General features: G+C 35.0%; 1 protein-coding gene across 1 annotated transcript; it reads right to left on the bottom strand.

Annotated features, from left to right (window-relative positions):
- Positions 1–5,367: 5,367 nt before the first annotated feature.
- On the bottom strand, positions 5,368–8,127 carry LOC143628090 (BTB/POZ domain-containing protein At5g17580-like). The gene is made up of 2 exons (XM_077097762.1): positions 8,035–8,127; positions 5,368–6,987 (listed from the first exon to the last, which is right to left on the bottom strand). The coding sequence occupies exons 1-2, from the start codon at positions 8,101–8,103 to the stop codon at positions 5,368–5,370; spliced, it is 1,689 nt and encodes a 562-aa protein (XP_076953877.1). The 5' UTR covers positions 8,104–8,127.
- Between the last annotated feature and the right edge of the window lie 8,287 nt (positions 8,128–16,414).

The raw sequence follows: 16,414 nt of genomic DNA, 5'->3' as shown, positions 1-16,414 counted from the left end.
CCTTGTACAACTTGAGCTTCACATAGTACAACCTGTGATGCAACAGAAAGTTGCTACTTGTAATAATATATATAGAGAAGCTGTAATAACCCGATTTTATGACAAACAATGATTTTTATAATTAAATAATAATAATAATTCGTAGAGATCAATCGTTCAATTCATAACGTACCCAACCCTAAATATAACTCAAATCATATTGAAATCCTAAATTCGTTATACGTATTATCTCATTTATAATTCACTCATAACATTATTTAATTAGGATTCTTGTCGGTAATTCTCGAGGAGTGTGATTATCGTTCTTGTTGTAAACATTCCCGTTTGGCTTATTTGACCAGGTGAGTTTGTTCATTCCTTTGTTTTTATCTACTGTTTTCAAACGTTTTGGGGACATATGCGTACTTATTCATATTTTCTATCTATATATATACATAAAATCGCAAATATAATCATTGTGTGAATATCAGTTGAATGCTATTTGCTAGTTGCTACATGTTTAATTGTTTACTTGATAACGTTTCGGAGAGGTCCAACATATCCCCGACCGTCTTAGTAACCGGAGCCCGATTCGCTTGGCGAAGATAAACCGACAATTTAGTCATTGTAATCAATGCCCGATTCGCTTGGCAACGATTCATTTGCACACGAATATACTTGATTTTGGTTTATTAAGGTTTGATTGATTATTACCACATAGATTGGTTTGCGCATTTATCATTTATCAATTATCTATATTTATATAAATTATTATTTGTTGTTGCAAAATTGGTGATCATCTCACTCAACATGTGTTGTTGATCAAACTTCATTTTCTACGCATATGCAGGTTGCCTGAAGATTGAAGTTGGAAACGTAGGCAAGACCTTATGATATAATCAAGATAATCGTTATATGAACTCATATTTGTGTATTTGAATTGCTTTGTATATTTGGATACTGTGTATAATATTTGTAAATAATTAATTAGATATTGTCATTTATATTTATGATAGTATCTTCGAGCTGTGAGCAATCGGATCACGCACCAGCATTTCCGCCTTAGGTTGGGTGTGACACCAACCACTTAACACATATGTAAATTTTTAGTCAAACGTACAAGCAGCCAATACATTTATTGTCAGGTATCCTTTACGACCACGATATCTAGAGGCATCTTTGTTTGGTACTTTGACACGAACATGTGTCCCGTCAATTGCCCCTATGCAATCTTTGAAAAAAGGATAAAATCTCTTTTTCTCTTGAATTTCTTTCAGGACAATATTACCTTTAGGTTGTTGAATATAATGACTTTCTAATGATATAATCGCTCGCAGAACTCTATGAAAGCACCGACTGGTTGTTGATCTAGAACGGCGGTATATCCAAGAGGCTAACCTATTTCTCATGTCATTACCAACTATATGCAAAAATCTCGCAACTTGCTCTTCGACGGACATTCGTTGAGTAGGTCGAAGACCATCGTCATGCTTTAAGATATTGCATAATGCCATATAAGCTCTCTCACTCATACGAATAAGTTTACGACATTTACTACTATTTGAAAGGTCATGTAGCATCTCTTCTCGCACATATCGTCGTTGTAAAATTACATCTCTAGTAGGTATATTAGCATGTTTTTTGGTAGACAATCTATGTCGTGTAATGAAAGCTACCAATAAGCAAATTAGGATAGTTGCTTGCAATTGTCTAACTTCGCACGACATGAATAATACGGAGTATTTGATCACGAACATCCATAGCAAAGTGTCAAAATTCACTTTAAAAAAACAAAACATATTTTTAACATACTGAAAGGTACTAATATCAATTAAAAAAGAAAGACAAAGCATTTTCTCAGCATACGAATGACAACATAAACAATTAATTATCCATGTTTGTTATTTAACGATAAACTATACAAATATATATGTGTATAGATAATTGTTTCTGATTCTGAATATTCATGTTGAAAGTTAAAAAGGAAGAACTCAATATCTTAATGAATAGCTTATGCAATATGAAGCAAGCTAACCAGATTATGAGGGATATCCAGTAGTTAATTGTTTATGTTGATGCCATTATTAAAATAAGCAGCTTTATTTTAATAATCACTGGTACATAATAAATTAAAACCAGAAATAAGATGATGCAATTGCATATCACATACAAATAAACATACTTTTAACATACTGAAAGCTACTAATATCAATTAAAAAAGAAAAACAAAGCATATTTTCAGCATACGAATGACAACATATACAATTAATTATCTATACTCATATCAAATACATATTTATTTGCAGTCTGCGGGTTCAATTAACCTCATTTTTCGATGCTGTTATCCTTAGCTAGGTAATTTATCGCTGTAATTTGTTAATTAGGGTTTACGAGCACTGTTTAATTTTAATCAATTTGCGCTTAGGTTTACAGTTTAAGAATGATTGACGTGTCTAATTAGCTTATGCAATCACTCGCTAGTTTCACGTTAATTATGAAAGAACATGGTGTCGGTGATTAGGGCAAAACATGGAAAAATAGGAAGCAAACTAACCTGATTCAGAATCAAGTTTTCAAGGCAATTCCAGGAAGAAGATAAATCATGATGAACATGCTATCTTATTGCTAGATGTCTGCAGTATTGACGTCAAAAAGAAACTGCATGGAGTATGGAGAACGTGAGGGATAGGAGATAATGGTGTTTTATAAAAGATTTGATGTAAGAGTAATTTAGTAATTGATAGTGGAGTTAAATTCATCCAAAAATATTTTCCTCCCTCGTCTCTTCAATTTGGGAGGATGGATATTGGTTTATTTTTCTAGCATTTTCCTCCCCTCCCCTTCCTTTCTCCCCTTCAAAAATCTCTGGATCACGACTTTTCCAACTTTTTCTTTCATTTCTCACCCCTCCCCTCATTAAAATGAACTCGGGAACAAGCGTCAGTGTTCACCACAATATATGGACAGCACAGAAAGTTAACTTGACGAGAACCCTAAACATTTGAGTCGAGTAATTTGTCAAGTATATGCTTGGTAATTTTACCTTAATTTTTAAAGTTCTGTCGAGACGAAATATATTAATATATTATATAATTAAAAAAGATAGTAAAAAGTATGTTTTACTTCTACCTATAATAAATGTGAAAGTATAGATTATAGAATTTTTCGAAGTGTAATTTGATATTTGTGCATTTTAAGTCAATTATTAGGTGAGTTTAAGATCAGGTAATAAGCAATTGAATCATTTTTAACCTCATTTACTATTACTATCAGCAAATGAGGAACCAGGGCCTGTCTAACGATTTTGATGACCTAAAACGAGTAAAAAATCAAAAGCCTTTTCTAAGAAATTAGAGTTGTAATTTCCATAAAAAAAATCATCCTGCTTCACATTCAATTAAATGAATATGCTAAATTTTTAACTAAAAATAGTTTCAGTATTCTTTAGATACTCTATTTTATAATATAACATAGTACATGATTTATTTGTCTTAAAAAAACAACCATAATTTAAATATATTGAAACACATCATGATGCAACTTGATCAGAGAATACTGAAAAACATTATGTGAATAAAAATACACACATTTGTCCTTTTTAACATTGACATTCACAATTATGATGCACATATATCATTTTAATTTCGAGAAAAAATAAGTTGGATAAGATAATGTCGACTATTAACCTTATGAACTTGAAACAAGTTTTGATCGCTAATTAAGAACTTATGCTTAAATTATTGTTTTTTTTACAACATATACTCGGTCATTGAATTAATACATAATTTAATTTAAGATTGGTTAAAAAAAAAGCCTACCGAATAGACTAATAGAAATAGAAAAGATGTACGTTAAATACTAAAGAGATGATTTATATATTAACAATTTTGGGAGTCTTTATGCATCATAGGTTGTAAACCTTGTTTATCATTTGTACACCACTATCCATTCTATATTTTGTATTTACATATATACAAGCCAAGTAAGATATAAAACAAAGAATTCAATTGGTGTGTTAGGTATGAAAAACATAGGTCTCAAGTTTAATTCTTAAATGGGTTGGTTTTTGTTTTCTTTAAATGTTCAAATAACTTTGTTTTCATACATATATACACTTTCAAGTAAATTTTAAACAAAGAACAATATAAATGTTCAAATAATTCTTTATCAAAATCATCAAATTATTCAAAGAAACAATATAAACATAAAACAAAAACCTCATTAGTTGTTTGTAAAACCGATGATTTCCCGCCTGTATGAAGCGGCTCATCTTGCTCAATCATTGTACACTTTCCCGCGGTTTCTTACTCTGTGAACGGCGACCATTGGAAGGCACTGAAGTTATAATTATTATTATTATCTGGCAACATTGTTGCAGCTTAAAACAGGATGACTTATTATTATTCTACAACCTATTGAAATATTGAAGAAGAATAAACAAACATTCCCTTATTGTTTATGTGTTAATCTAGTTTATATATATATATATATATTAGGCTTTAATTATTCTATTTCTTGTGGCTCTAAAAAAATTAATTCTGTTGAGGGTTTAGAGATTCGAACCCTGGTCAACATCAAAAAGAGTAGAAACAGAGACATATTACCACCTACGTAGAACAATATTTTGCTTATGATATTAAAATAAAACTTATATATGTTATATATAACTCTATTTAAAATGGGAGCCTTAAATTTTGGGGGCCCAAAACCTAGCTTAGGTTTGATATATAGTTGGGCCGGCCTTGTGTGGAACCACTACCAACCACATCTATTAAAAACGAGTTGGGTTGCTTTGTATATTATTCGAGTTCCACCTAAAGTTTTCAGCTCCACAATTCATAGAACTCAGCCTCATCATCATCGAACCGATAACTCGGTTAATGCAGCCCAATCTTAAAACAGAAACATAACCATTGTTTTAATGTACCAAAGGACCCAACAAGTAAATAAACGAAAAACTTAAATACAGAAACTAACGAGCAGCCCACTAATGAATTAACGGGTCACATTTCAAACTGAACCGATCCCAAGCTAGCCATGACCTGACTCATGAGCATCCTTACTTCCAGGACTCTTTATTTTACTTAAAGATGTTAGAAGAAATTATACATATAATCTTAAATTTAATTTATACTTCCGTTGCAATGTCAATCAATAAAATTAACTAGAAATGTGTCCATAATGTCTAAAGATTTAAAAAAAGAAAATGTGTAATCACCTTAAAGGAAGGAAAAAATAAATAAACTAGTTGTCCAATGAAATGTATACAAAACAAGAACAAACAACCTTAAAACCAAACCAAACCAAACCAAATAACAGAAAACGAAAGCATAAACATTATTCCTCAAAGCAAATTAACAAAAACCATTCTCATCTAAATCTTCAGTTCTACCTCGGATGAACCTTCTTCTTCTTCTTCACATGACAGTTACTGTTATGAAGGCTGGTTATGCATCCAAGCTTCCTCTTCATTTCGCGCCAAACATTTGTTTTTCCTTTCTCAATCTTCATACTACTTTTCCTCAAATAACCTCTTTGAATATCCTTCCTCATAACAAGACACTCTTTCTCCAATTCTATCACCTTACTACTCATTTTCTCCAACTCTCCCATCACTTCTTCGTCGTCTTCGGTTGACTTTGACCGGTCCTCTGGGCCCACCACCTCCTTCGTGATTGTTTCCCTAAGATGCAACTGCCCTACAAACAAAACCTGAACCACCACACGGACTGGAAGCCGCTCGTTCTGAGCCGCGTGCTCACACGCCTCAGGTGACAACTTGTTGCATTCCAAAACCACGCAGATTTCCTCTCGCTCGGATTCTGTTAAATATTTGTGTTTGTTAAGGTAGATATCGATTGCGCGGTATATTCCATCCGAGGGTCTTTGTGTTCCATCCGATGCAGCGATCGACATTTCAGCAAGCGAGATAAACGAGTCTTTCCTTAAATCAATATCGTTCGCTACCTCGCCTAAAAAGTCCTCCACGAGTTCAGCCACAACATCAAGCCCGGATTGATCTTTCCCGGTGAAATTGTGGTAAAAGTGTTTCAAGATTCTTCTAACACAATCGGTATCATACTTCTCGTCTTTAGAATAATACCATTGTGACAGTATTAACAAGTCGTTTACGGTTGCCAAATCCAACTGTCTTCCAATTCTCACTTCAATCCCGTCTCGGCAGCTCGCATTCGCGTCTAGAACCGCCGCGCATTGCAGCATTTCTGACAGTTTCGCGCACGGGAGGACCCCACGGTCATGAGGTAACAATCTTTCGATTGCTTCAATTGCAAGTCTTTTGGAGCTTGAACAATCACCTTCAGAAGAAGAAGATGTGGATCCTTGTGGATCAAGAAACACCCATCTTTTAGCATACTGATAAAGATTTGAGGCAATGTAGCTTGCACCCATTTTGCATTGAATCATTCCTCTTATTATTGGCTCATAAAACTGAAGATGAAGGGCGGTTAAACTCAAATCTTCTGACTTCCAATCAAGAACAAAGAGTTGTCTTTTAGCATTTGGCTTGTAAGCATTCTCATTATTAGTATTATCTTCTTCTTCTTCTTCTTCTTCTTCTTCTTCATCAAGAATCGGTTCGCCTAAAAGAAGTGGATTATCAAGAGCTTTGGTGATGATTGAATCCATGCAGCTATCTATTAGTCCAAGTTGTCTCGCTTGTTGAACAACAGTTGGGTTACTTATGGCCTTCAATGCTCTAATGGGCTCGTTCCAACCGGTTATTATTTCATGTTCAAAGAAAGATAAGGCTTGATTCAAGAGATTGTGGGGGCTGTGGGTATCAGTCATGCCTAAGTAGCAGGCTAAACATGATATCAGGATGACGGTTTCGGGTGTAAAGTTGACTTGGAAACCATAGCAGAATCTTGCCATGATTTCAAAGATTTGAGGGGTGGTTGGGATATCAGAAAGGAGATGTGAAAGATCTTCATCAGGGTTTTCTTTAAACATTTTGCAAAGTTTTGACGATCTTGCAGCAAGAAGATCCTGCATATCGTTTGACTTTGTTAAGGTCAAAAATCAAAACTAGGTGTGCAAACGAGCCTAGCTGCTCACGAGCTATTCGATATTGACTCGTTAAAAAGCTCGATTGAGCCGAGCCTAAAACTAAGCTCGTTTAATAAACGAGCCCGAGCCTGAGCCCGAGCCCGAGCTTCACTTATCGAGCTCAAGCCGGCTCGCGAGCCTAAACGAGCCTGTCAGTAATAAAAAATTTATAATATATATTTATATACATTTAATACTTATTAGTTAATCTATGTAATATTATGAAAAAATAACTAAATCATATATATTATGTTATATATAAAATTATAATTGAATATATATATATATATATTCAATTATAATTTTATATATAACATAATATATATGATTTAGTTATTTTTTCATAATATTACATAGATTAACTAATAAGTATTAAATGTATATAAATTTATATATATTATAAATTTTTTATTACTAAATGTATATATTTTTTATAAATATATACATATATATATATATAAATTAATTAAGAAATAGTAAACGAGCCGAGCTCGAGCTTCAAAATCTACTCACTAGCTGAGCTCGAGCTCTGTGTAAGTTAAACGAGCCACCCCTAGTTAAAACAAACACGTTTTGACTTCAAGATTTTGTAAAAAATCTCAACTTTACAACAGGTTTTTTAATACACTGGTTTTGGTTGTTTTAAACTGAAAAAGATTAAAAGAAAAAAATTCACAGATTTTATATATGACATCAGAACCGATAGGCATATTTTGACTTTAAAAAGGTTAAAAAAATACATTGTTACCCTTAAATTAATGCCAATTTGCCCAAATTTTTATAAACTTATGTAAAAGATTTTGAAGACATTAATGTTAATTTGCAAAAATTTTTGTAAAAATCTGAATTTTACAACAATAGAATGGTTCATTACCCCACTCTTTTATAAATTGAAAAAAAAAAAAGAAAGAAAAAAATTACATGAACAACAGCAGAATTAAGTATATTACTAAAGCCGAATGTGTATATTAGCAATGCAATACTTACCCTGTGCAAGTTGAAAGGCGTACCGCCTACGATGATCTGAACATCCTTTGAAAACGAATATCTCGACATCTTCTGAAAAAGATACAAATATGTTACCATTAAATAGTCTGTATTTTATTAACAAGAATAAAAAGTAAATATAAAAATGAAATGATTTAGAAAATCACCAAATGAAGAATAAAACCAAGAAAGACGTAACCTTTTACAAACAGATTGATGAAATGCAAAGTGAAATGAATTGAATAATAATAATAATAATAATGTGAAGAATAGTCTGTGTGTTTTTGAAGGAGTGAATGAGGGAGGATATTAAGGGGAATGAAGACTGTTTCCATTTGAATTTGGGTGCTCCTAAAATATAGCATTGGAAATCAGGGTTTCAAAATACTAATTCATTTTTTTAAGGCTAGGTCTGAGCTCAACCGCCCGCTTTTCATGGCTTCCATGAAACGGTCGCATCCAACCATTAACTACACTTCCCGGTTCCATCGATTGTTAAATCTTCAGAGAGATACAAAGATGTTAAGAAGAGAAATTTAATTATTAATTAATTTCTTTCTTTTAAGTTTGGATGATCTTATGAATTCATTTTGCTCGCTCCAAATTTCAATAATTTATTACTACTAAATCTCGAATGAATATTCTAAGTTTTGTTGTACATAATGTTTTTAAAAACCGGTATTTTAATCGTACCGTATTTAGTTAAAAAATAATACAATCGGTTGGACTGGAATTTACCGGAAGTTTCAACCGAACTAAATAAATTCACCTTGTAATTCCACGTTAATACAATTTCAACTCATAAAATAACCCAAAAGTACCCTAATAAATATTAAACTTGAATCAAATATTACACATAAACAATTAGTCAATTACAAAAGATGGAAATAAACCAACATTGGATTTGTATAATACAAAATTGGTTGATTAATGAATCGTCGTTTACCGTGTTTACTTGTTTCAGTTTTATCCTTATGTTAAAAGTCATTTTTAAAAAATATGGACCGCAAAATATATCAAAAAGCCTTTGGATTTAAAACGGGTTTGCTAGTTTAAACCGGCATTTTTAAAAAAACTGACGGTACGATGTTTTAGCAAAGCGCCCAAACATACCGGGCTCTAAATACCAGCTGCCCTTACGTGTGGCATTTGAGACAAAACCAGGTACACCTCAGTACATATTTACCGATTAAGCAATTAAACGCTACGTAACGAACGAACGATTAACCAAACGGGTCTGGTTTATGACCCAGATATCTCGGGGGGGCCATCTATAAGCGATGTACGATTAATATAAGCTAATATATTAGCATTTTGGCCTTAGTTCGATAGCAAACAAGTTAAACGAAAACATACTCGTTTAACTACCCTCTATAGATTTAAACGTAAAAGATAGTTACAAACCAAGCATGGTATCATCCGTTAAGTCGAAAAAGACTTACCAAACACTTGTTTGAAATGTTTAAGCAGTCCATGAAAATAATTTCAAATTTTACAAACGTATACTATGTTTTTATAAATTTATACAAAAATAGCCGAAAAACACTCGTTTACGCGCTGTTTGTCGCACCCGATATGTTTTTCACACCAAAAATCAAACCCGAAATAAATTTAGACTTGGGCTTTCACGTACGGGCTTGTAAAATCAGATGTTTGGTCCAAAATGGGCCCAAGGGGAGCCCATTTTGGGGTCCGGGTGCAAAGGGGAACCGCCCCTCCCCCAAAGGGTTTATTTTTTTGTATATAACTTGCAAGATAATTTTTACATCAAAAATCAAATTTCTGGATCTTTTACCTTTCTTCTTCAGCAAAAATCAAGAAACCCTAGGTATATTTACAAATTTCATCATTTTTAACTAGTTTTAATTATGTTTAATATCATATAAACATGGTTTAATTGCCAAAACTCATTCCTAACCATGTAAAAATCCTAAAAATGGTCCATAAACATGTTTTGATCATACACATGGTTAGGGACTTGGTTTGATAGTGTTTTTTGGCCATAAACATGGATTATAGGGTTTAAACGACGTTTTTACGGTTCAAAAGTTCGATTTTTACGGTCCATAAACATGTTTAGATCATACACATGGTTAGGAACTTGGTTTGATAGTTTTTTTTTTGCCATAAACATGGATTATAGGGTTTAAACGACGTTTTTACGGTTCAAAAGTTTGATTTAATACCCTAGCCGAAACCCTAAGTTAATAGGTTGTTATACTGATGAAACTTGCTTGGTTTGTGACATAGGACATATATCTAGCTTACATAGTAGCACAAGAACCCAAAAACTTGATTAGAAGGGCGAAAACGAACCAAAACCGCTAAGGTAATACCGAATCAATCGATTACAGGCTGTTTAGGTTAAGGTTGTGATGTGCAAATTATTAGGTCATGATATTTTTTAGTGACATCAGGGACCATATCATTGAGTCCCTGTTCAAATTTGGTAATTTTTCGACCATCCGAGAATACTTTGCAATTATTACCGAATTAGGGGGTTTATTTGGTAAAAATAGTTAAAATGCTAGGTCCTGTAGCCTACCGACTGAAGTTACCTTTGGAGTTGAGTTCTATTCACGATGTCTTTCACGTATCAAACCTGAAAAAGTGCCTTACTAATGAAACCGAAATCGTGCCATTAAAAGACTTAAACATAAACGAAAAACTGAATTTCGTTGAAGAACCGGTGGAAATATTAGAGGGAAAAATAAAACAATTAAGACACAACAAAATCTCTCTAGTCAAAGTTCGATGGAATTCAGAACGGGGACCCGAATTCACGTGGGAACGGAAATCCGAATTCAAAAAAAATACCCGCACCTGTTTCCAAACAAAGACAAAGTTGAATAATCAAATTTCGGGGACGAAATTTTCTAACGGGGGAGAATGTGACATTTGAGCCAAAACAAGGTGCACCTTAGTACGTATTTACCGATTAAGCAAATAAACGCCTTTTGCGTAACAAACGAACGATTAACCGAACGAGTCGGGTTATAACCCAAAAATCCCGGGGGGCCATCTATAAGTGATATACGATCTATACAAGCTAAAATATTAGTAATATGGCCTTAGTTTGATAGAAAACAAGTTAAACGAAAACATGCTCGTTTAACTACCCGCTATAAATTTAAACGCGAAAGATAGTTACAAACCAAGCATTGTATCATCCGTTAAGCCGAAAAAGACTTACCAAACACTTATTTGAAATGTTTTAAGCGATCCGTGAAAATATTTTCGATTTTTACAAACATATAGTATGTTTTTATAATTTTACTCAAAACTAGCCGAAAAACACTCGTTTTCGCACTGTTTAACGCACCCGATAAGTTTTTCACGCCAAAAACCGAACCCGAACTAAATTTGGACTGGGCTTTTCGTGTTTGGGTTTGTATAACCAGATCATTGGGCCAAAACAGCCCAAAATGGGCCCATATGGACTTCCGATCGGCCAGCCACCCCACCCCCCATTTTTTTTTATAAAACTTGTTACCTAAGCCTTTTTATTCATTTCACTTGATAAAAACTGGAGTCCAAGCAGCTGCAAGTCATTTTTCCAGAAATCTTCCAAAACCCTAAGGTAACAACTTAAATAAGTAGCTTTTAAACTTGTTTAACCTTGATTAATACCATAAAAACATGTCTTAATTGCTAAAAATCATTCCTAACCATGTAAAAATCCTAAAAATGGTCCATAAATATTTTTTGATCATACACATGGTAAGGAACCTGTTTTGATAGTTTTTTTGGCCATAAACACGGATTAAAGGGTTGAAACGGCGTTTTTACGGTTCAAAAGTTCGTTTTTGTGCACTAACCGAAACCCTAAGTTAAAGGGCTGTTCTATTGATGAAACCTGCTTGGTTTGTGATATAGGACCTGTACCTAGCCTACATAGGAGCATAAGAGCTTGAAAAGTTGATTAGAAAGGCGGAAACGAACCAAAACCGCTAAGGTAATGCCGAAACACTTGCTTACGGGCTGTTTAGGTTAAGGTTGTGATGTGCATATTATTAGGCCTTGAAATTTTTCAGGGACATCAGGGACCAGGTCATTGAGTCCCTGTTCAAATTTGGTAATTGTTTGACCATCCGATAATATTTAGCGAATTTATTACCGAATTGGGACGTTTATTTGGGAAAAATAGCTAAAATACTTCAAAAATTATGAAATTTTTCTGGGAACTCATATTTGATGTATTTTGATTAAATATGAATTTTGGGATCATTTGGAGAAGTCTAAAGGTGTTTTGTGTATATGCGTTCGTGTGAATTTTTTATAGCCGAATTTGGGCCGAAAAGAATATTGTACGAGCTTTTTACATTCTGAAATTGATACAGGTTGTTTTGGGACATGATTTGAGTATTCAAAAATTTTTGTGGAATTTTTGGAAATTGTTTGGGATAAACGGACGATTTTCAGGAGAAATATAGCTGATAAAATGAATTTTTATAAATTAAAAAAATCAGTAAATAATTCCAGATATATTTTTATTAAAATCTTCATATTTTAATTGATAAGTGGCTAAATTTTCATAATTTAATGATTAAGGGTTAATTAATTATGCTAATTTGAAAATTAAACAAATTCAGTTTTTATAAAAACCGGCAAGTTCGCGATTAACGAACCTGCGGGAATATCAAAACACCAAGAGTGATCAAAAATCATATTTTTGGACTAATTAAGTAAAAACAAACTTTTCTATGAGAAACCTTGTTGGTGCATGTTTTGTAACAGATGATCTTTTGTGTTTGTTAGAATTGAGAGCAATTTCTGAACTTCATAGTCCAATTTCTGAAATTGGTAAAAATGAAAACTCTTCAAATAAAAATAAAATGAGCGTGAAAGTCCAATTTCTGAACTTTGAAGAGTTTTCATAAAAATTTCTGAAATTGGTAAAAATGAAAACTCTTCAAAATGATCCACTAATCACTATAATGGTAAAAATGAAAACTCTTCAAAGTTCAGAAATTGGACTAATCCAGGTTTTCAAAGAAATCAACCTCAGTTTTTCCCCGTTAACAACCAAATCATGAGAAATAATTCATTTAATTCTAGAAGGTTTGGATGGCCTCATAGTCAATCTCCAAGAAGGTATCCTTTTAGGACTTACAGAAATTATTCTGATACTAACTTTGGACAGCCAAGGTACGGGATGTATCGACCCAAGACCAATAGGTCTTGGGTCCCCAGATTTTAATCATCTGCTTTAATCGTGCAGGAACAGTTGAACAGGGCTGCAAACAATCTATGGGTTGTGGATAGCGGCTGTTCCCGGCACATGACGGGTAACAAGAGTTTGTTACACGAATGGAAACCTGTTCAGGGAGGAAGAGTGAGTTTCGCTGGAGAGAGTGGTGGAAGGATCACAGGAATTGGGACGGTGACTAACGGAAAGATGACGTTAGAGAAAGTAAATTTTGTCGAAGAACTGAAGCACAATCTGCTGAGTGTTTCGCAGATTTGTGACAAAGACTACACCGTGCACTTTACCAAGAATGAAGCGATCGTGCTATATCCTGGTTTCAAGATACCAGAGGATTGGATTGTTATGAAGGCTCCAAGAGAAAAGAATACGTATATTATGGACATGAGGTCGACTGAAATGGCAACAGAAGAATCGTGCCTTCTGTCGAAAGCAACTGAGTCGGAGTCCGAATTATGGCATAGGAGAATGGGGCATATTCATCTTCGGAAAATGAACTACATTGTCAAGAATGGGCTTGTGCTGGGTGTTCCCTTGAAGAATTTCAACTTTGAAGACCAATGCTTATCGTGCAAAAAGGGAAAACAACACAAGAAATCCCATCACACCAAGAAGGTTAATTCAATAGTCAGTACCCTAGACTTACTTCACATGGATCTCTTAGGTCCCGTGAATGCAAAAAGCCTAGGTGGAACATCTTACTGCTTGGTGATCACTGATGATTTCTCTCGATACTCTTGGGTATATTTTCTGAAGTCAAAGGATGAAACTGTTCAGATGGTAATAAATTTGATTACCAAGGTTGAGAATATTATGGGAAAAAGAGTTAAATACATCCGGAGTGACAATGGGACTGAGTTCAAGAACTATCAAATGGAGCTCTTCTGCTTACAGAAAGGAATAGAACACCAGTACAGCGCTCCGTATACTCCGCAACAAAATGGAGTGGCTGAGAGGAAGAACAGAACGTTAATTGAAGGAGCCAGAACCATGCTGGCTGATTCGAAACTTCCTGTGGTGTTCTGGGCTGAAGCTGTTGCAACAGCCTGTTATATCCTTAATCGAGTGTTAACCGTTAAAAGATTAAATAAAACATGTTATGAACTTATGCATGGGAGAAAGCCCAACTTGAGTGGTCTTGAACCATTCGGGTCCCCGTGTTCGATATTAAAGACAAATTCTAAATTTGGTGAAGTAGCCGACGAAGGAATTTTGGTCGGATACGTTGTTGGGACTCCCAACAGACGAGTCTTTAATACATCGACCAGCAAGGTTGAGGTGGTCTGTAACACTGATATCACAAGTTACAAATCACCAAAACCAAGCACGGGACCCGCTGGGTTTTCGACTATGATAGACTTTTCAAATCTTTTAACATACCTTACTTGGATTGTGCAGAAGTAGATGAAAGAATTGCTTCGAAGATGATTTATGATGAGGAAGACAATTATGTGCAACGACCGAAGTATGATGAATGTCAGCCTTCCTCGTCAAATGCTGTCAACACCCCTGTTGCCTCTACAGAAGAGGAATTCTTCAATCCGTTTCACTCTCAACAACAATCACCCACTGATGAGCTATCTTCAAATCTGGAAGACAATCTGCAAGTCAGTGCGGTTCTGACTACGAGAGTTCACAAAAACCACCCATTGGAGAATGTGATAGGTGATCTGTTCGACGGTGTACAAACAAGACAAAGCTTGAATGAGCACACATGTGTTTATACAAGCATTAAAGATTCAGGCATAATCAACGAATGCTTATACACCTGCTTCATCAGCCAGATTGAACCAAAGAACTATCAAATGGCTCTCAAGGACAGCTCGTGGGTCGAAGCCATGCCTGAATAAATCTGACCCTATATAAAGAAGAGTAAAGGTCAAACTGTTCATTAATTTCAAAAACCCAGCGAACTTATCCTACGTAACCCTAAGCGAACTTAACCATCGATCATTCTGTGTTCATTCTTTCTCGTTTTCAACTCCGATTAAAGGTGTGTAGTGTCGATTCATCGATTATTCGTTTACAATTGATGTTTTTCAGAGGTCGTATCGACCCGATTCATGACCTCGTTTTTCGAACCTTCAATAACCGATTCTCAAACTTACTTTCACGTGATCGTAAACATATTAATCGTCCAGATCGTCTCTAAAACATGTGCTTAACTGACCACAATCTCCAAATTGACCTAATCAATTAGTTTGAATCGTCGAATCCATTGCCGTTTCATATTCGGCGAAGTTACAGTTTAGGCGAAGTTATCCGTAACTTCGCCTGAGGTTTAACTTCGCCTTATAATTAATTGTGTAACAGTACTTTAGCGATGTTGTGGTTAGGCGAAGTTATCATTAACTTCGCCTGGCCCTTTTTACTTAACTGTTATCCGGCGAAGTTCAAGTTGAGGCGAAGTTGTTCCCAACTTCGCTCCACCTCTAACTTCGCCTATACAGAATAAATCACAACTTCGCTCATGGTAACAGGCGAACTTGTGATTTGCTTTGACGTTTATCTAACTTAGTCTGTTTGATGCAGATATGGCTGCTGTAGGTGGTACATGCGGTGATGACGGTGGTGATAACCAAAGACAGTTCTTCCCGGGTCATAACATATACATAACATTAGACCCGGAGGCGAGCGGAGTTGATGATTTCCGCGAAATCATCACATTCTTACTACGCTCGCGTATATTCCACGCGATTACGACAACACTGCCAATATCTTGCTAAACATTGAGGATTTTTGGCAGACTGTGGAATATGACTGTAGGGTCGAGCCCCCGGTGATGCGAGCAACAGTCAACAATCACATTGTTCAGTTCTCATCTTAACAGATCCGGGCGGCTTTACGATTTGGAGATGAGACGAGGGATGACCCGACAGATTTTGTGGCTCCTTTCCGTGATGGAGCGTTTCTGAGGATGGGATACTCTGGTCCCTTGGAAGATACTCAGAGAAGGAAGGGGTTTTTGCTTGACCAGTGGCGCTTTCTCATGCATGTCATGATAGTTTGCATGTCAGGGAGAAAGGCGGGCACTGATGGCATGGGCGCGACCATGCAGTCGGTGATGACTGTTCTGACTTATAATAAGCGTTACAGCTTTAGTCAGATGGTCTTCTACGAGATTGATCGACAAAGAAGAGCAGTGGCGCGTGAGAGATTTATCATGTATCCAAG

The sequence above is a fragment of the Bidens hawaiensis genome, unplaced genomic scaffold (assembly GCF_021521415.1).
Source record: "Bidens hawaiensis isolate Kalapana, Puna unplaced genomic scaffold, B.hawaiensis_p1.1 tig00004795_1, whole genome shotgun sequence".
Lineage (NCBI taxonomy): Eukaryota > Viridiplantae > Streptophyta > Magnoliopsida > Asterales > Asteraceae > Bidens > Bidens hawaiensis.
Note: the sequence above shows the minus strand (reverse complement) of the source record. Positions and strands in the feature narration are given on the sequence as shown.